This window comes from Chelonoidis abingdonii, chromosome 17, assembly GCF_003597395.2.
Source record: "Chelonoidis abingdonii isolate Lonesome George chromosome 17, CheloAbing_2.0, whole genome shotgun sequence".
In the NCBI taxonomy this organism is placed as follows: Eukaryota; Metazoa; Chordata; order Testudines; family Testudinidae; genus Chelonoidis; species Chelonoidis abingdonii.
Window position 1 is genome coordinate 12,603,174 of NC_133785.1, and position 23,974 is coordinate 12,627,147.

Below are 23,974 nucleotides of genomic sequence, written 5' to 3' on the forward strand. Positions count from 1 at the left end.
CTGTCCCCTTTCCCCCACAGCCATGGGTAGCAAGTTTGTAGAAATTTTGGTGGTGCCCAGAACCCACCCCCCCAGCTCCACACCCACCTGCCAAAGGCTCTGGGACGGGTTGGGGGGGGAGGTGTGGGGTACACATCCTGGGCTGGGGATTAGGGTGCAGGCTTTGGGTGCTGGGTGCAGGCTCCTGGGCTGGGGCAGGGGGTGGGTGTGCAGGAGGGGGTGAGGGGTGCAGGCTTTGGGACCGAGTTTGGGTGCAGGCTCTGGGCTGGGGGTAGGGGTGTAGGAAGGGGTGAGGGGTGCAGGCTCAGGGAGGGAGTTTGGGGGTGGGAGGAAAGGGTGTGTGTGGAAAGGGGAGGGGGTACATGCTCTGGGAGGGAGTTTGGGGATTGGAGGGAGTGTAGGGGTGAGGGCTGTGGGGCTGAGGATGAGGGATTCATGATGCAGGACGGGACTCAGGGCTAGGGCAGAGGGTTGAGGTGTGGGGTGAGGGCTGTGGGGCTGAGGATGAGGGGTTCATGATGTGGGGGGCTCAGGGCTGGGGCAGAGGATCAGGGTGCAGGGGGATGAGGGCTCTGACTGGGGGGCAGAGGATTAGGGTGCACGGGGATGAGGGCTCTGGCTGGGGATGAGGGCTTTGGGGCATTGGAGAGGCTCAGGCGGAAGGGCAGGGTAAAGGCAGCCTGCCATGCCGTTAGTGAATGGCGGGCGCTAGGATCCCGGGGGAGCAGACAGTAAGTCTGCCGGGACCTGCTCTGGCAGCAGAAGCAGGCAGGGGAGAGACCCCGCGTGGCTTTCTGTCAGGCAGGGACGTGACGCAGGGTGGGGACGGGGGAGACCCCCGGGGGCCGGGCTGATCCAGGCAGGGCCGGGGGAGAGACCCAGCTCCAAATATTGCTGGAGCAGGGCCCCCAGCCCTGAATATTTCTGCTGCTTGAGCACCACAAACATCTGTAACCTGCCACCTATGCCTGCAGCCTCAGCCTCATCCCACCACTGCCAGTGCAATGATCTGAGTGGCGGGGCTGTGAGCTCCTGGAGCAGTGCAGCTGCAGATGCGGGCCTGACCCAGTGCTCTAAGTGCGTGGTGGCAGTGGTGGGGTGGCGTTGCCCGGCTAAAGCAAGCCAGCTACTGGTGCTCCAGGCATCGCCGTAAGGGGGCAGGAAGCAGAGGGGGTTGGACAGAGGGCAGGGGAGTTTGGGGTGTAGTCAGGGGGCAGAGGTGTGGATAGGGGTTGGGGGGGAACAGGGGATTAAATGGGGTCCCGGGGGGGACAGTCAGGAAGTGGAGGGGTTGGATGGGGCAGGATTCCCAGGGGGCCATCAGGAATGAGAGGAGGGGCTGGATGGGACAGTGGGGGTCGGGGGAGGTCAGGAGACAGGGAGCAGGGTGGGTGTGGATGGGGCAGGGGTCCCATGGGGGCCATCAGGGAACAGGGGGTTTGGATGGGGCAGGAGTTGGGGGGGTGGATGGGGAGGCAGGCCATGACTCTCTCCCCCTAACCAGCCCTCCATACAATTTACGAAACCTAATGTGGCCCTCAGGCCAAAAAAAGTTTGCCCACCCCTGTTTGAGTAGTTGCCCTTGCTGGACCACAGAGGTGAACTACAGCCTATAGGTGCAGTTATCCTGAACTGTGACAATTGCTGTATAATTTAGATTATAGAGTGCAACCCAATCTGGTGAAATTGTTGCATTCAGTGTTAAACAGCATCTTTTCTGAAGTGTGCCCATTTGCTACATCTTATTGCTTAATTGTGAGATACGGGAAACTTTTACTGACTCACAATTGACCAAGAGTTACATGACAAGTTTTAAATTGTGCCCAAGAGTCATAATAGTACCATCAAAGGAGGCAAAGAGAAGAAATTCTTTAATTGTCTACATGCCAATGCTAAGAGACAGGTAAATAAATGAGCAATTCCAGTTCCTCTTAAGACATAAATTAGACCTATTTGATATTACTGAAACCTGGTGGGAAGATTTGCATGGTCAGAATATTAAAATAATTGGATATAACCTATTTAGGAAGAACTGACCAGACAAAAATGTAGCAAGAGTGGCACTCTAAGTCAAAAATGACATTACCTGTTTCCACGTCACTGACAACTCAGAAGCAAGTGATCTTGAGTGCTAATGGATCAATGTCCAAACAGGGAAATTCAAGATGGGGTACTAGCTAGTGTCTGCTACACACCACCAAACCAGTAGAGAACAGGAAGAACAATTCCTGAAGCACCTGTCTATAAGGTGTATGAAAAAACAACAACCCTAGGTTATCATGGGATACCTCTATCTGCATACACTAGAGGTCTCATGTTGCCAGTACTAAAAGGTCACTTTCTGAAAATTGTAGATAATTTCCTAATTCAAGAAGTGTTGCATCCAACATGGGCGAATTCTATATTAGAACTTATTTTGACAGATGATCACATAACTAAAAATTAGTGGTTACTTAGGTGCAAGTGATCATGATTTACATTTGTTATGTGCTAATATAATAAAGTCCAACCCAGTTAATTCTGAACACAGAGTACATTATATATATATACATACACACACACATATACACACTTTTGCTTTAAAATGGCCAGTTTCATAAAGTTGAAAACAGCTATGAGCCAAATCATCTGAAAGAAGTATTTTTAAACAGAAAATGTGAATTATAATTGGAATTTCTTAAGAACATTTTTTTGTCTCTAGTAAGAAGAAAAAGGTGGCTACACTGGTTAAATATATTACAAATGGAAGAAAGAGGAAGCTGATAGCAATGAATACTAATTAGAAACTAGGAATTGTAAAAATTGATAGGGAAGCAGAGGGACAAGGGGAAAAATCTATGGCCTGCATAGTTAAGAAAAATAAGGATTTTTTTTTTAAAAAGTATATTAGGAACAAAGGGCATGTTAGCAGTTCATTACTGGATGGAAATGACAGATTTGTCAATAATATAGAAAAGGCCACAAGTGTTCAATAAATATTTTTGTTCTGTATTTGGGAAAAAGCTAGGTGATGTATTCTTATCTTATGGTGATGAAATACTTTCCATTTCAACTAAGATTAACTAAAGAGGATGTGAAACAGCAGATACTGAAGTTAGATATTTTTAAATCGGCAAAATCTGGATAACTTTCATTCAAGAGTTTTAAAAGAGCTGGCCAAGGAGCTCTCTGGACCATTATTGTTCATTATGAATAAGTATTGGAACGCTGGTGAAGTTCCAGAGGACTGGAAGAAAGCTGAGCATCCACCAGCAGCCTCCCATCAGCTCCCCCCAGCACCTCCTGTCTGTCATGGGCCCCGCGGATCAGCACCTCCTCATCCCTGCCAGTGCCTCCTACCTGCCACAATCAATTGTTCTGTGGTGTGCAGGAGGTGCTGGAGGGAGGAGCGAGGGCACAGCATGCTTGGGGGAAGGAGTGGAATGGGATGAGAAGAGGTGGGGCGGGGGGGCCTGGGTGGAAGGGGTAGAGTGGGGGCAGGACCTGGGGCAGAGTGGGGAGGGGTTGAGCACCTCTCGGCATGTTAGAAAGTCGGCACCTCTGAGTAGTAGTATAGAGGTTCTATTACATCTGTATTTGGCAGTGGGGTGACTTCTACTGGAATACTGCATCCAGTTCTAGTGTCCACAGTTCAAGAAGGATGTTGGAAAGATTGGAATAGAAGCTTTATAGTGAGAAACTCCAGGAGCTCAATCTGTTAAGCTTAACAAAGAGAAAGATAAGGGGTGACTTGATCAGAGTCTGCAAGTACCTACATGGGGAACAAATATTTGACAATGGCTTCTTTAATCTAGCGGACAAAAGGTCTAACAAGACCCAATGGGTGGAAGTTGAAGTTAGACAAATTTAGACTAGAAACAAGGCATTAATTGTTAACAGTGAGGGTAATTAATCTTTGGAACAACTTATCAAAGGTGGTGGTGGATTTTTCGTCACTGGAAATCTTTAAATCAAGATTGCATGTTTTTATAAAGGAGATGCTGCTCTAGTTCGAACAGGAATTAATTCAGGGAAATCCTATGGCTTGTCGTATGCACGTCAGGCTAAATGATTCACAATGATCCTTACTGGCCTTATATAATCTATGAATTTCTATGAATATCTGAAGGAAAAAGCAATTTTTGACTTAATCAAGTACTTCAAAGTTTAATATTAAATCAGTTCTTGCTCCACTACCCTTTCCTTGCATCTCAATTTCCTATTCCCTCTGTTATTACTAATTATATAATTTTGTGAACCATGTTATATGACTCTATAATTAACACCACATTCAGGTATTTGAAAATGTATTTTTAATGAGAGGTTACATGAAATGATGTATCATTCACCTCATGCCATGTCAGAGGCCAACCCTGGTGTGTACCAGTGACATCAATTCAAAACCAGGCCCTAATCTTTAAGGCTCTCAACAAGTTAAGTTTCAGCCAGAAATTGCCTCTCTATCCATAACTGAGCTAAGTTTGTATGGGACATTGCAGCAGGAAGTGTTCACAATGAAACTTACGAGCACTGGAGATACAGCATGGTTGATCTTTTTTTGTTCCGTTTGTACAGTGCTTAGCAGTGTCATACAAATAACAAATAATGGACAATAGGGCTCACTGGAAGAAATCACACACACACACCCTCCTTCCCTCCCTCCTTGCTGTTAATCATTTTCAGGCCATGTTGAAGATTCATCTTTTTGCAGAAGTTTTCACACAGTAACCCACGATAAGGAACAACCAGCTGAGTCCAAAATCACAACCAGGAAAAGGGAACAAAGTTGCCAAATCTAGGAATAGCAAAGGGCAGAATCCACTCCAGAGAACCCTCTGCAATTGTTCACTGTTGTCTTTGGCACTCAGGCCTGGTCTGCACTACGAGTTTAGGTCGAATTTAGCAGCGTTAAATCAAATTAAGCCTGCATCTGTCCACAGAACGAAGCCATTTTTGTCGACATAAAAGGCTCTTAAAATTGATTTCTGTACTCCTCCCTAATGAAGGGAGCAGCGCTGAAATTGACATTGCTGGTTCAAATTAGGGTTAGTGTGGACGCAATTTGACGGTATTGACCTCTGGGAGCTATTCCACACTGCATCACTGTGACTGCTCTGGACAACAATCTGAACTCGGATGCACTGGCCAGGTAGACAGGAAAAGCCCCGCTAACTTGTGAATTTCATTTCCTGTTTGCCCAGCGTGGAGAGCTGATCAGCACAGGGGATGCTGCTGTGTAGCTCTGCAGTACTGCGTCTGCCAGCAGCATCCAGTAGACATACGGTGACAGTGAAAAAAGGCAAGAAATGATTTTTTCCTGTTGCTTTCATGGGGGGCGAGGGGGAAGGGATGATGACATGTACCCAGAACCACTTATGTCAATGTTTTTGCCCCATCAGACATTGGGAGCGCAACCCAGAATTCCAATGAGGGGGCGGAGACTGTGGGAAAGCTACCACAGTGCAATGCTCTGGACCTGGAGGGAGTTAAAACTTAGTTTTTCATTCAAGAATTTTGAAGAAAAAGAGTCCATAATATCAGGAGCTCCAAACCACACAGCAAGGCTCCATAACAGCAACTGCAGCACTTAAAGCCATTAATGCCTGTGAGATAGGCAAGACCTACACGATCTCACAGAGGACATCAAACTCTAGCACTAAAATAAGCCATGTCTATACTGAGTTTGGAAATTACATATAATATTTGCCACTTAAGCACCCTCAGAATGTGAAGCCAGAAAAAAAAGCAGATTTCAACTGTGGGAGGAGAGGCCACAGAAACAAGAGTGTTAGTTCCACAATATGCTAGAACCAGCACTAACACTTGTGAACTTCCTTACTGATCCAGCTCCTTTGGGAGACATGGTGCCAAAAGATATTGGTGCCCAAGGGGTGGCTGCCCAAAGGCACTGGGCTTCCACCAATCATGAGAACTACTGGTTTTAGACAATCCCCTCATTTTCATTCTGGATGTGACCGTGTTCAAAAGGAGATAAATCCTACCACCTACTGCACTTATTGTGATGAGTTACCTCTGAGCCTGCTTAAGAATGTTGAGTCATCCCCTGAGTTACCTCTGAGCCTGAGCCTCTTTAGCCAGATGAAACATCAGAGGCAATTAACTGCAGGTCTTGTGATACGCCCCATGCCATTCAACCAGGGTCCAGCAAATCCACAGGTGAAGTCCCACCCAGGTGATCTCAAGCCAGGTATATAGGGAAGCAGTCTCTCTGGTCTGCTCAGCATCACTATCTGGGTGCAAACACTTCCATTGCCAGTTGTTTGAACAGACTACTCTTGATCCTGCTAGCCAGCCTGTGCTGCAGCCTACATCTGCTCCTGCCTCAGAGGGCCGCCTAGGGATTCTGACAACTATTGTTAACCATGAGCTAGATACTCAAAATCAAAACTCATGAAGTTTCCTGCTTCCTGCATAAGAAAATTTGTGCTCATATTAGCACCTTTTAGAGACCCCCCCAACCTAAATGCTGTTCTTGCTATAATTGTGCAAACAGCACAGCAATGAATGTGGCTCTGTGAGACATATATAGAGACAACTCCACTGACTTCAGTGGGAGCTTCAGATGCTCTGCACCACTGAAAGTCAGGCTACTCATTTAGATATCTAAAGATGGAGTTAGTTGCTTAACTTTTGTCCTAGCTTTAACATTTTGACCTTAAATCAAATTCCAAAACCAAAAAGTAATAAGGCTGCTGACTGGCAAATATGTCCTTACCTAGCATATCATCTGCAAAACCTAAGCACTTAAGAGCAAGGATATAAATAATTAAGGACATTACACACCTCATATATAAACAAATTATGAACATCAAGTATAAAGTAACGTACAGAAGCTCTGAGTGAGACTCTCACCTCCACTCCAGCCCCTTTACACAAAGCAAGAGGGCCAAAATGGTGTAAAGGACCCCCAAAAGTCCCGTGTCAGGCCATGAGAGGGATTCCCTCATTAGAGAGGCTGCAGAGGACAGCTGTAAGGCTGTCCTCCAAGGACTCCCTTGCAAGCCCGAATTGTCAGGAGGCATGACAAGGGCAGGAAGGGAGTGTTTGGCTGGGGCTGCAGCTTGGAACAATTGTAGAGATTCTGGGCTGTGGCTCATAGGGCAGCCATAACTTAGCCTGGCCTAGGGAGTCTGTGTAAATTATGCTGGGAGGAAGGGGGCCTCTCCCATGCCTGTAGCAGCCCAGGATCAGGAGGGCACAAAAGGAACTTAAAGCCGCCATAGCTACACCCCCCGTCCCCGGGCTGTACTGCATCTTAACACTCTGCCTGAGGGTGACTACTGTTCTTTCACCAGTGGATCTCAAAATACAAAACAAAATCCATTTTAAAAAGTGCTTGTTCAAATAGATGACACATTCTGTAAGAGGAAACTCCAAGATCTAGTGCAGGAGTCTCAAACTCAATTTACCTTAGGGCCAGTGCCATACCTCAAATCCTCCCAGCGGGCCACTGTCACTCATGCTGCCCAGAACCCTCCCTACAAAAACTCCACCCCTCACCTGCCTAAGGCTCTGGAACAGAGTTTGGGTGGGGGAGGAGGTCTGTGGTAGAGGATTGGGGTGCAGGCTCTAGGAGGGAGTTTGGGTGCAGAAGAGGTGAGAGATTGGGCTCTGGGAGGGAGTTCGGGTAGGAGAGGGGCTCTGGAATGGAGTTTGGGGGCTGGGGTGTATGCGGGGACAGGGTGCAGGCTCTAGGAGGGAATTTGCTGGCGGGAAGGGGTGTGTGGGGAGGGGGTGCAGGGTTGTGAGAGTTTGGGGGCTGGAGAGGTGTGGGGAGGGGATGCAGGCTCTGGGATGGAGTTTGGAGGTGGGAGGGGGTGTGTAGGAAGGGGAGAGGGTGCAGGTTCTGGAAGACGGTCAGAGGTGGGGTGCTTACCTGGGACTCCAAGGTGGGGCAGGGCTCCATGTGATTTTGCCCCCAGGCACTGCCCCCACAGCATCCCATTGGCCACAGGGGCACTCGGGCCACGGAAAGCGCACAGAGGCACAGCCATGCCCCGGGCCACAGGGAGGGGCCAGCAGCAACTGGAGCGAGTAGGCAGATACCTCTCAGCTCCGCTACACTGCCGGGGGCCCTGAGTGGGGAGTGCCTGGATGTGGCAGGTGGGGCCAAGGGAGAGCCGGCCCCAAAACTGCTTGAGCCCTGCGAGCCACATTGGGGAGGCTCACGGGCTGTAGATGGCCCACGGGCTGGGAGTTTGAGATGCCTGGTCTAGCAAAATGACAATTACTCCTGCCTCTCACAATAAAAGGCTCCCTTGATCTGTGGAGAATATACACAAGTCATTTCTTCAGATCAGGTAACCAGTGAATGTAGTGTGAGTGACTTGCTAAAGATTACGTAGAAAATTTGCCAGGGAACTGAGGAAAGAGCCTTATCTCTGAGATAGAGCATGAGGGTCCAGTATGGGTCTGCTAACACACATGAGACTTGAGTGCAGCAGCTAAAGGAAGGTATCTGTTCTCTGTTATCTACATAAACACTCCCATGCTCTTTCGATGAAGCCACCAACAGCCCACAGAGTACAACATGGTCATGCAGGGCCTGAACCTGCTCCCAAAGGCAGCAGTGGTAAATCAACTCCCACTGGGGTCAGTGGGAACAGGACAGAACCCAAGGATAGCTGCACAAAAAACATTCATATTTTTGTTTAACTTCAACTTGTTTTCTTCAAATATAGCTGGCCCAGGAGTTTAAGGAGATTTAATTTTCTAGAAAGCTTGGAGGATAACTAACCAGCTGTTTTGAGCTAGAGAGACCCAAACAGATGTTAGACAAAAAACAAAATTTCAAGTCAAGATATATTTTAAATGGCTTCTTACTCAAAAATTGTCATAATTTTTTTTAAACTTTGCAGAAAACAAGCCAACAAGAATAATTCTTTGTTTTCAGGGTAAATCTGGCAATTTCCAGACCAAACCTATTTTTCAAGCCAAAATATTAAGAGGCAAAACAGCTTTATATTTGAAGCTTGTTGCGACCTTTACTCAGGGAGACTACTACCCTTTCCCTAATGAATGGATAGTCCATTGAAAACTGCTGTAGACACACATACACAGTCGTCCATCTCACCATAGTGCTGCAGGTAATATGACCAGACAGCAAGTGTGAAAAATCAGGACAGGGGTGGGGGGTAATAGGAGTCTATATAAGGAAAAGACCCAAAAATCAGGACTGTCCCTATAAAATCGGGACATCTGGTCACTCTAGTTGCAGGAATCCCATTAATGAGTTACTTTGGATAACAGATGCAATCCAATACCTAAGCACAAAGCAGGTCATTTACAGGAGTGTTTCAGTGTTCAGTATGAGACTGACCCAAGTTGCAAAATTTAGAACCAGATCTAGATTTCAAATGCTGCAAAGTTTGGGGCTATTTGGATCTGGGGTTTTGATTCAGCCACTCTGATTTCAGCCTTACTTATGAAGATCTTTGCTTGCGCTTGTTTAAGCCAAGCCTTTACCTCTGTCTGATCACAGTTTTAGTTAGGTAAATGTTAGCAAATCTCTACAATAGACACACACTCCTAAAAGTAACTTCATTTCATCTACAGAGTAACTGTCTGCTATTTGACTCATGATAAGTAAACAAACTAGTCCTCCCCCGACCCCGCATTCAAACAGACTAGGAATTTGCTTTGTCATTATAGGCTCGCATATCTGATCAGGACTCACTGTTTAAAGGAATATCTACATTCAAATGACTGAACTCCATAGTTAAAGATCTTGTCACCAAAATTGGAATAACTTACTTTGTGTAAATAAGGAGACACTATTTTAAAGAAACAACCAACTGACTGTTTCCTGTTTACAGTATAAATAGAAAGGAGAAGGGGAACAGGAAAGGCATCTACAACAGCCAAATTAAGACTTTTTTTGTTCAATGTTTGTACAGTACCTAGCACAATGGTGTCCTGGTTTATGACTGGGGCTCACAGGCAACTCCTGCTATACTACTAATAAATAATAAAACAGGTTTCCCATTTACATTAGGTCATACTCTGTAAAACTACAATGGGAGAAATCCTGGCCCCATTGAAATAAATGAGAGTTTGGCATTGACTGCAGCGGGGGGCCAATATTTCACGCAATGTTTGCCTGGAAAAGGGATTTCAGTTTCTTTCCTACAACAGAACAGTTTTGGGGATTATTATTCCTCTTGGAAAGAGCAGCAGGAGAGGAGGCCCTTTAGGAGTAGGACTGGCTAGGGCCCAAATTCTTGCCCCAATTATGTAAGCTGTTGTGCACTGCCAAACCACTACACCGGTGCAAAGATCCATTGATTTCAGCCTTGGATGGAACAGGATCCAAAAATAGAGTCTAAGCAGTTTAATATGTATCGTTTAGCTAAGCAACAAATAAAGGGGCAATTGGGGAGATGAAAACTATCTCCAAACATTGAACAGTGTGGGCATCAACGATGGAGGAAAACAATTAGATGCAGGGGAACACAAACACAGTAATGAGATAAAGATGTGGAAAGGAAAGTTTTGAGTATTAGAAAAAATGTCCTTACAATGAAATCTATCAGATTGGAGATTAGTCTCCCCAGTGGAGGAGTAGAAGCCTTATTGCTTGGCATTTTAGAAGTAAACTGGACAATACACTAGAAAAATATACTGTGGATCACAATCCCACGTTGGCAAGGAGATGGAATAGAAAGTCTTCTCATCCTTCCTCTACCCTTCTCTGATTTCTACAAAGTGGGGCAGGATGCGAGAGCTATATTCTCTCTAGGGTAAGAGCACATAAGGACTGTGTTAGCATCACACTAGAGCATCTCTCGTGGTTACTCTCAGAGCCTCTTGATTTATTTATGTAAGAAATAAGCACATGCTGTACAGGAGGGATAGCTCAGTGGTTTGAGGATTGGCCTGCTAAGCCCAGGGTTATGAGCTCAATCCTTGAGGGGGCTATTTAGGAAACTGGGGTAAAAATCTGTCTGGGGATTGGTCCTGCTTTGAGCAAGGGGTTGGACTAGATGACCTCCTGAGGTCCCCTCCAACCATATGATTCATATCACATACCTGCATGCTTTAAGTGAGGCTCAAGGCCAAGTGCCTTCAGTCAACCTGAAAAGGAAGCATATTCCTTATGCTTTTGTGATTAGACTTCCTGCAGGGCATTTTATAGGATTGCACTTACATTTTAGATAGGAAAAAACCCTCCAGATTTATGAAAAATGAGAGACTGAGCCAATTCACTAGGAACAACTTCTTTCTTAGCAAGAGCTACCGATTTTGGGCTCTAATGTAAGAACCATCAAAAAAAGAAATAGGAATTGGAAATGTCCGTAGTCTGACAACTCGATTATGCTGATCAGGATATCTGAAGACTAAAAAAATCCATAATGTACCTGGCAAATAGTTCAGTGCTACCACAGCACAGACTGGGGAAGTGAGATCATGCCCAACCCAGCTTGGTTATCAATGTATGGACTGAAATATTCTGGATTCCTCAATGTGAACCTCATTTCATCCTCAGCCACTAAACCCTGGTAATCACCCAAAGAAGGCATGCAGCAGCCCAGGAATGAAATTGTAACTTACAGCAGAGCGACTGGTTTCTTCTGTGTTCCATGTAACGTCTTTGTATTTCTCATTTATCCCTTATCACCTCACTGCTAATCACCTCTCTCCACATTTCCCATCTACGTTTTGCTTCAACTCTTTTCTGTTACCTGCATTTCTATTTCCTGTTTGCTCTCCTTTTGTTCTACCTCACTCCTAAGCCTCCTCTCTTTCCCACTGCTTAACTGGCCCTTTCGGAAGTCCTGCACAAAGAAGGAATTTAATGGAAAGCACGAGAAAACTGGAAGATGTACAAACATTTTACAAACAAAATTATTAGTGCACCAATTCATAGCGATTGAGCTTTTGACACAATGGTCAATAGCCTGGTTTAGATAAACTAGAGTAACAGATCAGAATATGGCCGCACATGTCAATTCTATACATTAGTGAAAGTTAACATCAGTGGGAGACTTTCAAATATTTATATATGTACATTTAATGTTTATCTGCCAGATAAAATAAATCCTTAATAGAAGTTAACTTTGATAGGGCAAGATTGTTTGATGTAGCTAATTACATTAGCCTATGAGCCTTCTCCTAGAGATGGGCAAACTGTTTGGTATTAACTAGTTTTAATCTTTGCCAAGCGGTTTGAAGGTTTAATCGAGCAAAGAAAAATGGACTCGAAATTTCCCAGTTTCAGTCTGGATGGAAGTAGAGAGAGCGTATAGGAGTGCTGTTCTCATCAGATTTCCAAGTTGGCCTAGACTAGTAAACCTGTCAAGTTAGAGAAATGATAGTAATCATTAATAACAACACTTACAATTTAAGAAAGACAAGAGAGTTCATCTCTGTGGAACAGTTTAAGTTGCTCATCTTTTCAGGAAAACAGCAGAGTAGCATAAATGTGATTCTAATCATGATGTCTACTTGCAAAGACAAGAAACCTCCTTAAAAAAAAAATTACCTGACATATAATACAATATTTAAAGCAACAAGGAAGAAGCCACCATCTTCACTCTTGGAAAGTACAATTTCATGAAACAGAATGAAGGCAGACAAATCAAGTTCCACTAGCAAGTGTTGAAAACCATTTAAAAGTTATTTTAAGGTGTGTTTTTTAATGTTTGGGTTAATTTAAGAATTGCTTAAATGCATTGTTAAAAAACTTGTAAAAATAAAAACACACAATTCATTTTCAACTCTTAAATGAAAGGGAGAAAAATCCACTATTTCATGAAACAACATTTGTAACTGTGAGAAGGGGTGGTAGCAGTTTTCCTCTCCTCTGATCCAGTAACATGATATTGGTCAGCCCCACGGCAATCCAGTCACTTTGTAGGGTGTGAGGCATAACTGAGCATTAATAAATATACTGTTGCACAATGAATCGCATCCTAAAGTGGTGTAAATGAGTGTGGGTTTACTGAAGTCAGTAAAGATGTTCCTATTTACACAAGCTGAGGATCTTTGTCACAATGTTTTCTTTAGCATGTGCTATTTGTATGTGCCACAGCATATATGTATTTCATCCTCTAACCCCATGAGAATTTACCCGAAAATTCAATTGGAAGAGTCAGATTTCAGTGGATGAATTTTCTACGCCCTAATTCTATTTCATGAAACTCTGCCTCCTGCTGGGAAGTACACTGCAGCATCACTAAGAGGTCAGACCTCAGAGTCACATAGTCTAGTTCATTGGAGGGAGGTATTAAAACAGTGATAGGTATTTCAAAATACACTGGGAAATTCATTTTCATATATTTAGTTTTGGCAGATATTTCATTCTCTAAGAGGCATTAGAGAAAAGTGTAGTGTTCCTTTCAGCTACTTTGATAGCCTTGAACGGAGCGAGCTAGCCCCAGCATTTGAAACATTTACAAACACAGATGAAGGTATACTGCATTGCTGGACAGCACCTGCTGAAGGAAGACCAGAAAGCAGAGCCCCAAGCTCCTAGCCTCCCACTCGTTTCTCCATAATACTGTAACCACCTTTCTTTATTTGATTTTTGACACATGCTTCCACCCAAACGCACTCTGCAATGGACAAGAGTATTTTCTAAGTCCAAACTGACATGTGAGATGGGAGGCCAGAGGAAAAAAAAATTGGCCCAAATTTAAGGAGAATTTTATTTACGCAGTGGATGATGTAGTTTAGTTGCAGGAAAATATAATTCTTCACTGAATCTCTATAAACAGAAGAGACCGTGTCCACAGTACTCAATCCTCCACCTCTGTGTTGACAGTTGTATGGAACAAATTTGACATGGCAAGCAAAGCCAGAATTCAGGCCATTATGGCTGTTGTTTTGTTTTCATGACTATTCCATAAAAGTTATCACTCTCCTACTGGAAGGCTGCCATGCAAGGCAATTAGAGAGGACCTGCTTGCATATATAGTGCAGTTCCCATTCCACTTACAGCTACAAAGATAGCACCATCCTGTTTTTACATACAGTTTTGCCTCTTCAGTGTGTAAATTACATCCTCTTAGATTTGCTAATCTGTTAGGAGACTGGGTGTAAGTAAAAAGAAAAGGAGTACTTGTGGCACCTTAGAGACTAACAAATTTATTTCAGCATAAGCTTTCGTGAGAAGTGCTCACTTCTTTGGATGCATAGAATGAAACACAGAGACAGGAGATATTTATACATACAGAGAACATGAAAAGGTGGAAGTATGCATACCAACAGGAAGTCTAATCAATTGAGATGAGCTATCAGCAGCAGGAGAAAAAAAACTTTTGAAGTGATAATTGAGATGACCCAAAGAAGGTGTGAGGAGAACTTAACACAGGGAAATAGATTCAATTAGTGTAATGACCCAACCATTCTGTGTCTCTGTTTAAACCTAAGTTAATTAATTGTATCTTGTTTAATTGCAATATTAATTCGAGTCATGCCAGTCTTTCTTTGAGTCTAGTTTTTGAAGTTTCTTGTTTGCAAATGCACCTTCAGCTCTTCCTGCAGAGTGGTTTGAAGATATTAAAGGTGTTTCTCCCACTGGGTTTTTAAATGTTATGAATTCCTAGATGTCAGATTTGTGTCCTATTTCGTCTGTGTAAGACGGTCGTTGACCAAAGTACGATGGCAGAGGGCATTCGTGGCAGCATGATGGCATAGTAGTACATTGGTAATGTGCAGGTGAATGAGCCTGCATGGCATGGTTGATGTGAAGTTAGGTCCTATGACGCTTGCACTTGATAGCTGGCATCTGGGCTTGTTCCAGGATAGATTCCTGGTATAGTTTTATGCTGTATGTTGCGTGGTGCTGGTGAGTATTGTTTCAGGTTTGGGAGCTGTTATAACGAAACTGGCTTGTCTTCAAGATCTGTTGGTGGGAAGTAGATCAAGACAGACTGAATTTACTGGGGAGTTTAATGCAAAGTAGCACATCTGGAACTTACTCCACTACATTAACTTCTGAATTTGTTACCCTGTTGGTCTCAATTCTCCATTCTGATTATTCTTAAAACAATTAAATAATGTTTGTAAGGAAATTGGAAACCTTTATAATATTGTTTATGTCTATTTCAGCCTGAAAATATATTGGCATTCAAGATGCAAAGGATATCCAAAAAAATCTTCATAAAAAGGAAAAGTAGTGTTATCAGTGAATTGTGCTACAAGATTTGTTGCAAAATAAATAAAATTACCAAACTAATAAAAAGAACTGAGTACTTAGACCAGACTCATGAGTCAAAGCGGACCATATTGTCACTAGGTCTTGCACTCAGTGTACAAAACAGCAACAGACCCTACACCATCCACTTTTGTATATACACCCAACCTCCATGATGAAGTTATTGAAGTCCTGCAAAATTGATTTTTTGAAAGACTCAAGCTGCAGAGAGATCCACCAGCAAGTCACCACTGCTCATCGCGCAGAGAAGGCGAAAAACCTCAGTCCCCTGCAACCCGTCCCAGGATGGAAAATTCTTCCAACCCCAAATATGGATCGACGCATAAACCTAGCATGTTGTGGGCAAGGACTCACCACAGACCCTAGGAAATGAATTGCTCTTGCAGTAACTCAGATCCATCATCCAATCCCTCACAGACATTGAGCAGAGTTGATCTGCTGATTAATAACGAATCAATTGGCAATAAACTATCCCATCTATATCCAACATCACTACCATATATTCTTTCAAGCTTGTTTAAGGCAGACAAGTTCTTTCCCCACTAAAGCTTGCCCTTGAAGGCTGTTCCCGAAAGAACTTCACCCTACATGGTTAAACTTTCATCTAATTCTAAGTCTTAACTCTAATATCCAGTGTACCTTCCTACTTGTATAAGTTAAAAGATTGCTATGTTGTTTCCCCATTCCTCAGCCACCTAATACTTGCCACAGTTACAACTGGAATTCCCTCCGCGTCTCTCACTACATTTAATCCCCTGATATACTTATATAGAGCAAGCATATCCCGGAGCCTTCTTTTGGCTAGCGCATAAACAAGCAAGCTCTTTGGAGTCTCTTTCATAAAGCAGTTTTCCTTCCTGGTCATCCTAGTAGCCCGTCTCTGTAACCTGTTCCAGTTTGAATTCATCTTCTTAGAAACATGGACACAAAGGAATACATTCGCAGGTGGGGTCTCACCAGCGCCTTAATATATACAGTACTAAACACTCCTTATCCTGCTGGAATACTCGCTAGTGACCCTAAAGGCATTTGTTTTTTGCGGCGCATACGCACTATTGGGCTCTATAACATCCGCTATCACACAAGTACCCTCAAGGTGTTCCTCCTCCTGTGCTTCCAAACTGATGGTCTCCAAGTTAATATGTAAAATCTTTGTTATTATCCCTAAGTGTGACCTTGCACATTTTCACTATTATATTCATCTATTACTATTAACTCCAGTTAAGGTGGTCAGATCTTCCCTGAATAAGGTATCGGTCTCTCCGTGTAGCAATTACCCCCCACTATGTGTCGTCCGCAACTTTATTGCAACATTCCCGCTCTTTGTGCGAAGCGTCAGTAATAAAGTTAATAAGATTGGTCCCAAACCCGAATCCTTGACGGATATCCACTAGTAACCTCCTCAGTCTTGACAGTTCACCTCAGTACTCTGTGGAAGGTCTCCGCTTTAACAGTTCATGAGGCACTTACAACCTTTCTACATCCCCATCTTTCCAATTAACTAACAGTTCCCATGGTGAACCGTGTATAATGCTTACTGAAATCGAGGTAAATTTAAGATCTAGCGCATTTCACTGTCTAAGTAATCTGCTACCTTCTCAAAGAAGGAGATCGGTCTGGTTGGCACGACTACCTTTAAGAATAGAAAAGGTGTATATTTGAGCATAAGCTTTCATGGGCTACAGCCCACTTCATCAGATGCATGGAATGGAACATATAGTAAGAAGATATATATACATACAGAGAACATGAAAAGGTGGAAGTAGCCATACCAACTCTAAGAGGCTAATTAATTAAGATGAGCTATTTTCAGCAGGAGAAAAAAAAAACACTTTTGTATTGATAATCAAGATGGCCCGTTCCAGACAGTTGACAAGGTGTGAGGGATACTTAACATGGGGACATAGATTCAATTTGTGTAATGACCCAGCCACTCCCAGTCTCTATTCAAGCCCAAGTTAATGGCATCTAGTTTGCAAATTAATTCTAGTTCACCAGTTTCTCGCTGAGTCTGTTTTTGAAGCTTTTCTATTGCAAAATTGCCACCTTTAAGTCTGTTACTGAGTGACCAGAGAGGCTGAAGTGTTCACCTACTGTTTTTTTAATGTTATGCTTGAATAGAGACTGGGAGTGGCTGGGTCATTACACAAATTGAATCTATGTCCCCATGGTAAGTATCCTCACACCTTCTCGTCAACTGTCTGCAATGGGCCATCATGATTATCACTACAAAAGTTTTTTTTCTTCTGCTGATAATAGCTCATCTTAATTAATTAGCCTCTTGGAGTTGGTATGGCAACTTCCACCTTTTCATGTTCTCTGTATGTATATATATCTTCTTACTATATATGTTCCATTCCATGCATCTGATGAAGTGGGCTGTAGCCCAATAAAGCTTATGCTCAGATAAATTGGTTAGTCTCTAAGGTGCCACAAGGACTCCTGTTCTTTTTGCAGACACAAACTAACACGGCTGCTACTCTGAAAACTATAATACTCACCAGTGGTTTAGGCAGCAAAAACAACAATAGCACAGTATTACCATAATCAATTAGTATAGAGTGACAGCTGCTGAATTAATTCAGACCACCACCAAGTCTAAATCTAAACTGTTTCAGATTAATATTTGGTTTATCAAGTGTCACATCTGCTAGAATGGATGAGAAGGGTACTACAAAAATTAAATATTAAGATGGAAGCCAATGGAAGCAACTGCAGTAGTAGCAACACAGATCTTACAGGTTTACTTCTTAGAACAGGATGAAGATTGGTTGGTTTGCCAAATTCAAAATCTAAAATTTAAGGCACGAGGATGAATGACCCCAATGAACCTTCTGAATTTACACTTATAGCTAGTTCCTATCTCTGCAAATGAAATAAAACGCTGGAAGACTGTAAGAGATGCTGAAATATTTGTTTTTGAAATTTTATTACAAAAATATATTTGCAAACATACAAAATTTTGGATGAAAAATGCTAATTCTTAAACATTTATGCAATAACTTAATATTTGCAAACATACATAGATGGTATAAAGAAGTCCATATCATAATGTTAGTGATGCAGTATCTATGTTTACTGACTTTAAAAAAACCTGTTTGCATACCGTATGTTTCCAGAAATCATTACTAGAAATTCCAATGTCTTGAGCACCTTCCTACTGTAAGAACATGCAAGTAAATAATAACTGGTGCAACTGAAAGTGGTAAAAAAAGAAAAAAATAATCTGACAGTTAAAAATGCATACGTTACATTTTAAAACACCCCCCACCAATGTGCCCATGCACAGAATAGATAAAAATAAATAGTCCATCAGGGAAAGATATTGCAATTTTTTACAATTTAAAGTGGAAGGAAGATATTGCATCTTAACATTTTCACAACGTCAGACTAAACTGAGGTGAAATATATTGCACACATTCCTCCTGTAAAGATATGCTGTAAGCAAGAAGCAATTCAAATAGCTGGAAAAAGTGGCTGATTTCTCACATACTTTTAAAGATAACTTTCCGAAGTAATGACTCTCTTTTTAAAGTTTCCCAGTAATTACATACTTGATTAGATGGGGCATTATAGGTTCGAGGAATGTACCAATATGAAGCAAAACAAAATGTAGGCAAAATGAAACATGTCCAGCTGCAAATGTTCAAACATGCTGAATATCAATACCTGCAAGTCAAACATTTGTTATATGAAACTAAAATTAATAATCACTCTTTCAGTTTCACACTTTTTGCCCCAATTCTTTTGCAAATATTTTCTACTTTTACAAGATATATTGCTTCCAAATTAATAGCTGTTCAGTATTTTTCATACAACTTTGCAATATTAACTTAGCAGCTACAAAACTGATAAACAATTTTAATTTTGTGAATAATAATAAAGCTGTAAATCTTAAAACCATCTTTGATTAGAAGGTTATCATTTTTAAAGTGACTTAACATTGACCACAGAAAACACATGCTTAGACGGATAATTAATTTTGGGAAAATAGTCTAAACTAATTGTTTTCACTCTCAGAATTAATGGATACAATCACATTAAGTAGTAGTTTTACCAAAACAAAAAGCCACTTTAAATGATCATGTTAAGTTGCTGTGATGACCCATGGTAACTAGCTATGCATTAGCTATCAGTACATGCAGCTAACATGAATCAAGCAATGAAACAAACTTGACCCTTTTAGAATACAAAAGTTCAAAATAATCAGAATAAAGCTGTCAAACAACTTCCACATTATAAAACATCTCCAGTTTTATGTTGCAGCAGAGCTTGTTTTACAATGCAGTTCTTCATTAAAGAGGTTTATCTGATAAATGTTGTCATATTACAAAAAGCACTATCATGGCACTCTGCATATGCAGGAGACTACTGTTCTCCCAGTGTGCGTCTGTTTATACATACAGCAGGTGGAGTAAATGTGAGTAAGAATTCAGTATGAACAGAAATCAGCTGTACTCATTAGGAAGCTTGCTTAGTCGTGATGATTTAAAATCATTCTGCAAGCTGGGAAGACACTTTTTCAGATTAGCAGAATATAAAAATGAAGAGAACTTGGATCTACCAACATCATGCTGAGGTTCCTGGACAGTTATAACACAAGCACATTAAACAAAAATATAAAACGTTTGGGGTTTAGATCATAATCAAACCCTCCTAATGATGTTGATACTTAAAATAACATTCCCTTTATCGTCAACTATTCATGACTTACAGACTTAAAATGAAAGTACAATCCATATGAGGGAAATCCTCAGTATCCCATCATTTATATAAATCTTTGGCTATAACATTTTAAAGATGAGACTGTATTTAACTGAAAGTTAACAGAAATGTTTGTAATTTGTATCATCTCAGTAGCTCCTTTTCTCATTTCTATACTTGGGAACTCCTCCTTCCATCCACTCTCCTCTTCAAGCTAGCAGAAATGCTCATAAAAGTCAAGAAAGGACTGCTTCAGTTTTTGCTGAAGCCAGAGAAAGACACCTGTTTGAGGGTCTTGGTTATTGTCCACTAGGACTATATCAAAGAGCACTGCTCTTTCGTTTGGCATTTTTGCCTGATCTTTCTCCTCCAAAAAGGTCTTCACAAGTTTTATTTGGATCAGGTGTTTGGGTTTAGATAAACCAATCAAATTCACATTGCTTTCTGCATGTTATTATAATTCTAGTATGTGAATAGGAAGGTCGCCTTCTTCCTTACAAAAAGTCCAGAAAGTCTTTGTTGCTGAATTCAAATGCTACCATTAATGCTAATATATTTCTTGGTAAATAGACATGATCACTAGCATGTTTCCCTGAATTCTACACACTTAACATGAAAATACTAAATATTTTTAATTGAAAACACTAAGTTCAAAGGCTGAAAAACTCTTCAGAAGGCAGATTTTGCTAAACAAAAATCTTTTCTATTCAAAAACAAAGTTCAAAGTAAAATAGTTATTAGACATGAAAAATGCAAACAAACATTTTGTTATAACTGTAAGAAACCCACTGATTTGTGATGGAGTCACAATTAAAGCTTATTTGATCATTTCCAGTGAAATGACCCAGCACTCTTGACTATGTCAACATTATTACAACTAATCCCTAGGATATCCTATTTTGTAGAGCCAAACAAAACTTGTTCCTTCTTCATTGCAATAGTGCTTAGAAAAAATAAGCAAAGCATCCTAACTGGTTACATTTACTACAAATTATTCTTTACCAAATATACCAAGACCTCTCTACTCAAAAATCATCCCTAACAATTACTAGTGCTGGAATCAACTGAGATCTACTTTACTAACTAACTTTTCATGCCATATAGAAATAAATATAAGTCACAGATAGACCCGTAGCAGCACAGTAAAATATCATTAGATTCTTTTCTGACTTCAAACGGGGAGACATGAAGAAGTCTGATTCTTACACTGGTAAATACTGAAATGGTAAACCATAAGTAAGAAGTGTTCACTTTTCAACTAAACACAATGCAACACTACACAATGTGAAAAAAAAATTTGGAGGCAAGGGGTCAGTTTGTAATTGTTTCGCATCTGTATAGTTTTAAACACTACAGTGCCAACACAAGTGAATAATGAAACTCAATTCTGGCACTGGCTCATCCTTAGCTTAACAGAAACAACATACTTCAAATATCATTTTCCTATTCCCCGGGGCTATATATAATAGTCAGAGTGATGTTCCTCCCCAGATCTGATTTTAAAAATGTACAGAATCAGACTGTTACTTAAAAGCGCATGAATGCCTTATCCTAGGATTGTGCACACTTTGGATTCAATCTTTTTAGAGTAACCAAGCATATTTCATCGGACACGTGTTTGTCGCCAAAGATGCGAAACCAAAATCTAACGGAACAGTTTCAAAATAAGGATGTGCAATGGGTAAAAGCTGTTTATTGCTCAGGAATGGGCAAAAGTATTTGTAACCCCTACCTCAAACACCCTCTAAGCCTGACTGCAGTATCTTCCACCAACCAAGCAGTTTATTATAATAAATAAGCCTTTCCAGCCTTACAAAGCCCTTACAACCAGAAGTGGGTTTTACAACTGAGTTTTATTCTGATCTGTGTAGTGTACTGTATACTTGATAGGTTAAAAACAGCACTGATCCCCTTAACTCTTCAATACTGAAGATAGTTAGAAATAAAAGTCAGAGAAAACATTTGCACATTCGCTTAATGCTAATGAAAACTCATATGCAACTAAACAACTTTTCCTTAGAAACAAAGGTTTGCTGGTGACGATCACAGTGAAACCTAGATCACTTCCGAGCAGATTACTTTAAGAAGTATTTTTAAGGAATAGTCTTTCCCAACAGGTTCAAAATTCAAGACACTGAAAACTAAATATTCTTTTTAAAAAAATATTACAGCTTTATAGATGAGGCATAATTGTTTCAGAAGCAGACATATTGAAGTTAATACACTTCAACTGACAATTATAGTTTGATGTCTGTATTCTTGGTCAGGACTTGCAAGTAGACGTCATGAATAGTACTGAGAAAACTGGAATCATTCTGCAGGAGGGGAAAAGAGCACATGCAGAACATTAACTAAAAACATACACTTAAGTGCTGATTTTTGCTACTTAATTGTGTGTAACTTAAACCTCAAGATGGGGTCTGCGTCTCTTCAGAGTGGAGAATACAGGGAGGACTGGCTGCATGAAGGCACTGTTGCACAGGCACCACATAGAATGGGGGAGTGTGAGGCTGGGGGTCAGGACCGTAAGATCCATGATTATACACTGCAAGCGGTTCTAACATCCAGCACAAGTAGCACCAGGGCCAGCTCTAGCCATTTCGCCGCCCCAAGCACAGCGGCACACCGCAGGGGGTGCTGTGCCTGCAGATGCTCCACCGGAACCGCGGGACCAGCGGACCCTCCGCAGGGACGCCTGCGGGAGGTCCACCGGAGCCGCCTGCCGCTCTCCTGGCAACTGGCAGAGCGCCCCCCGCGGCATGCCGCCCCAAGCATGCGCTTGGTGCGCTGGGGCCTGGAGCCGGCCCTGAGTAGCACTGAGGGACAACAGCCACCCATCCCGCCTTGCAGTGTACTAGTAGTTTTAAGTGAGTGGAAGAGAACGTGCACTACAGTCCTGGCCCTAGGTTGGAAGGTACTAGTTTCCCTGTCCCTCAGAACTGCTGCTCACTTCAACCACATCAAGTCCTATTACCTGAGCATCGCAGGGGTGCAGTGAATTCTGCTTTTTGTGCATTCCTGAACAGCACTGACTCCCAAATCCATCTCCAAGCAGTGCCAGCAATTATACGGAAAGACTTTCTGTAATTTCTTGCACTTCCAAGACAAATTTGGAAAACAATGCATAGTGCGTTCCTTGGTCTAAAATTCTAGATCAATATATAACTGGGAAACTAAGCACGCTAACTTATATGCAATATTTAAAGATATTCTAGTTTTCTTGGGTTCTAAACATTCAAATGGTAAAGCCTACAACAGACACCTAATCAATCAGCGTGAAGATGAATATTTTTCTCCTTCAGCATTATTTGCACTTCAGACCTTTGTATTCTACTGCAGTCACTATTTATAGTAATTCCCCACTTCTGGGGAGGACAATTTTGATAAACCTTCAGGTTCCTGTCTAAATACGGCATATACAGACTGCACATAAAAAGTACTGCTCCCTTTGGAACTGGAACAGCACAAATAGCATCCTCAAGATTACAGGCAGAAATCTGGGCAATCTGCCTCTGATAACAAATACATAAATAAATACATAATATAAAATAAAATAAAAAGAACACAAAAGACTGGCAGTTGAGCTCAGTTTCCAGGTTTTTCCTGGGTCAGCAAGTGTTTTTTGTTGCAGCTGCAGGTCCTGCAAAAAAAAAAGCAGGTCATGCAAAAGAACAAAAACAGCCACCAAGCTGATTATATGACTTACTATGGGCTGCTTCCAGTCCTAACAATTCTATCACTAGGAGCTATGTTCCTGTAGTCTTATTTTTAGAGCTGCATTTAGTGTGTGATATCAGTGTGGAAAGAGCAAGAGACCCCTGATGATGCACAAAGTTTTGCGACATTGGTAATAATTTTACAACAGAAAGAGGCTAAATAATCCGCTTTCTATATGGCTCTATCAGAGCAATAGCTCTGTTGTGATTCACTGAGGCCACGTCTGCATTACATTGGTATAACTACATCACCAAGGGGTGGGAAAAATCTACATCCCTGAGCAATATAGTTTTACTGACCTTGCCCCCCATGTAGACAGTGCTATGTTGATGGGAGGACTCCTCCTGTCGACACAGCTACCGCCTCTAATGGAGATGGATTAACTATGCTGACAGG

At 41.9% G+C, this 23,974-nt stretch overlaps 1 protein-coding gene across 1 annotated transcript in view; it reads right to left on the reverse strand.

The window, feature by feature from the left end:
- Positions 1 to 18,059: 18,059 nt before the first annotated feature.
- The window catches only part of DCP1A (decapping mRNA 1A), a 54,125-nt gene continuing 48,210 nt past the window's right edge, over positions 18,060 to 23,974 (reverse strand). The window contains exon 11 of the mRNA XM_032804182.2: positions 18,060 to 22,176. Coding sequence (XP_032660073.1) covers positions 22,099 to 22,176 — 78 coding nt within the window. The 3' untranslated portion in view covers positions 18,060 to 22,098. The remainder of the gene's footprint in view (positions 22,177 to 23,974) is intronic.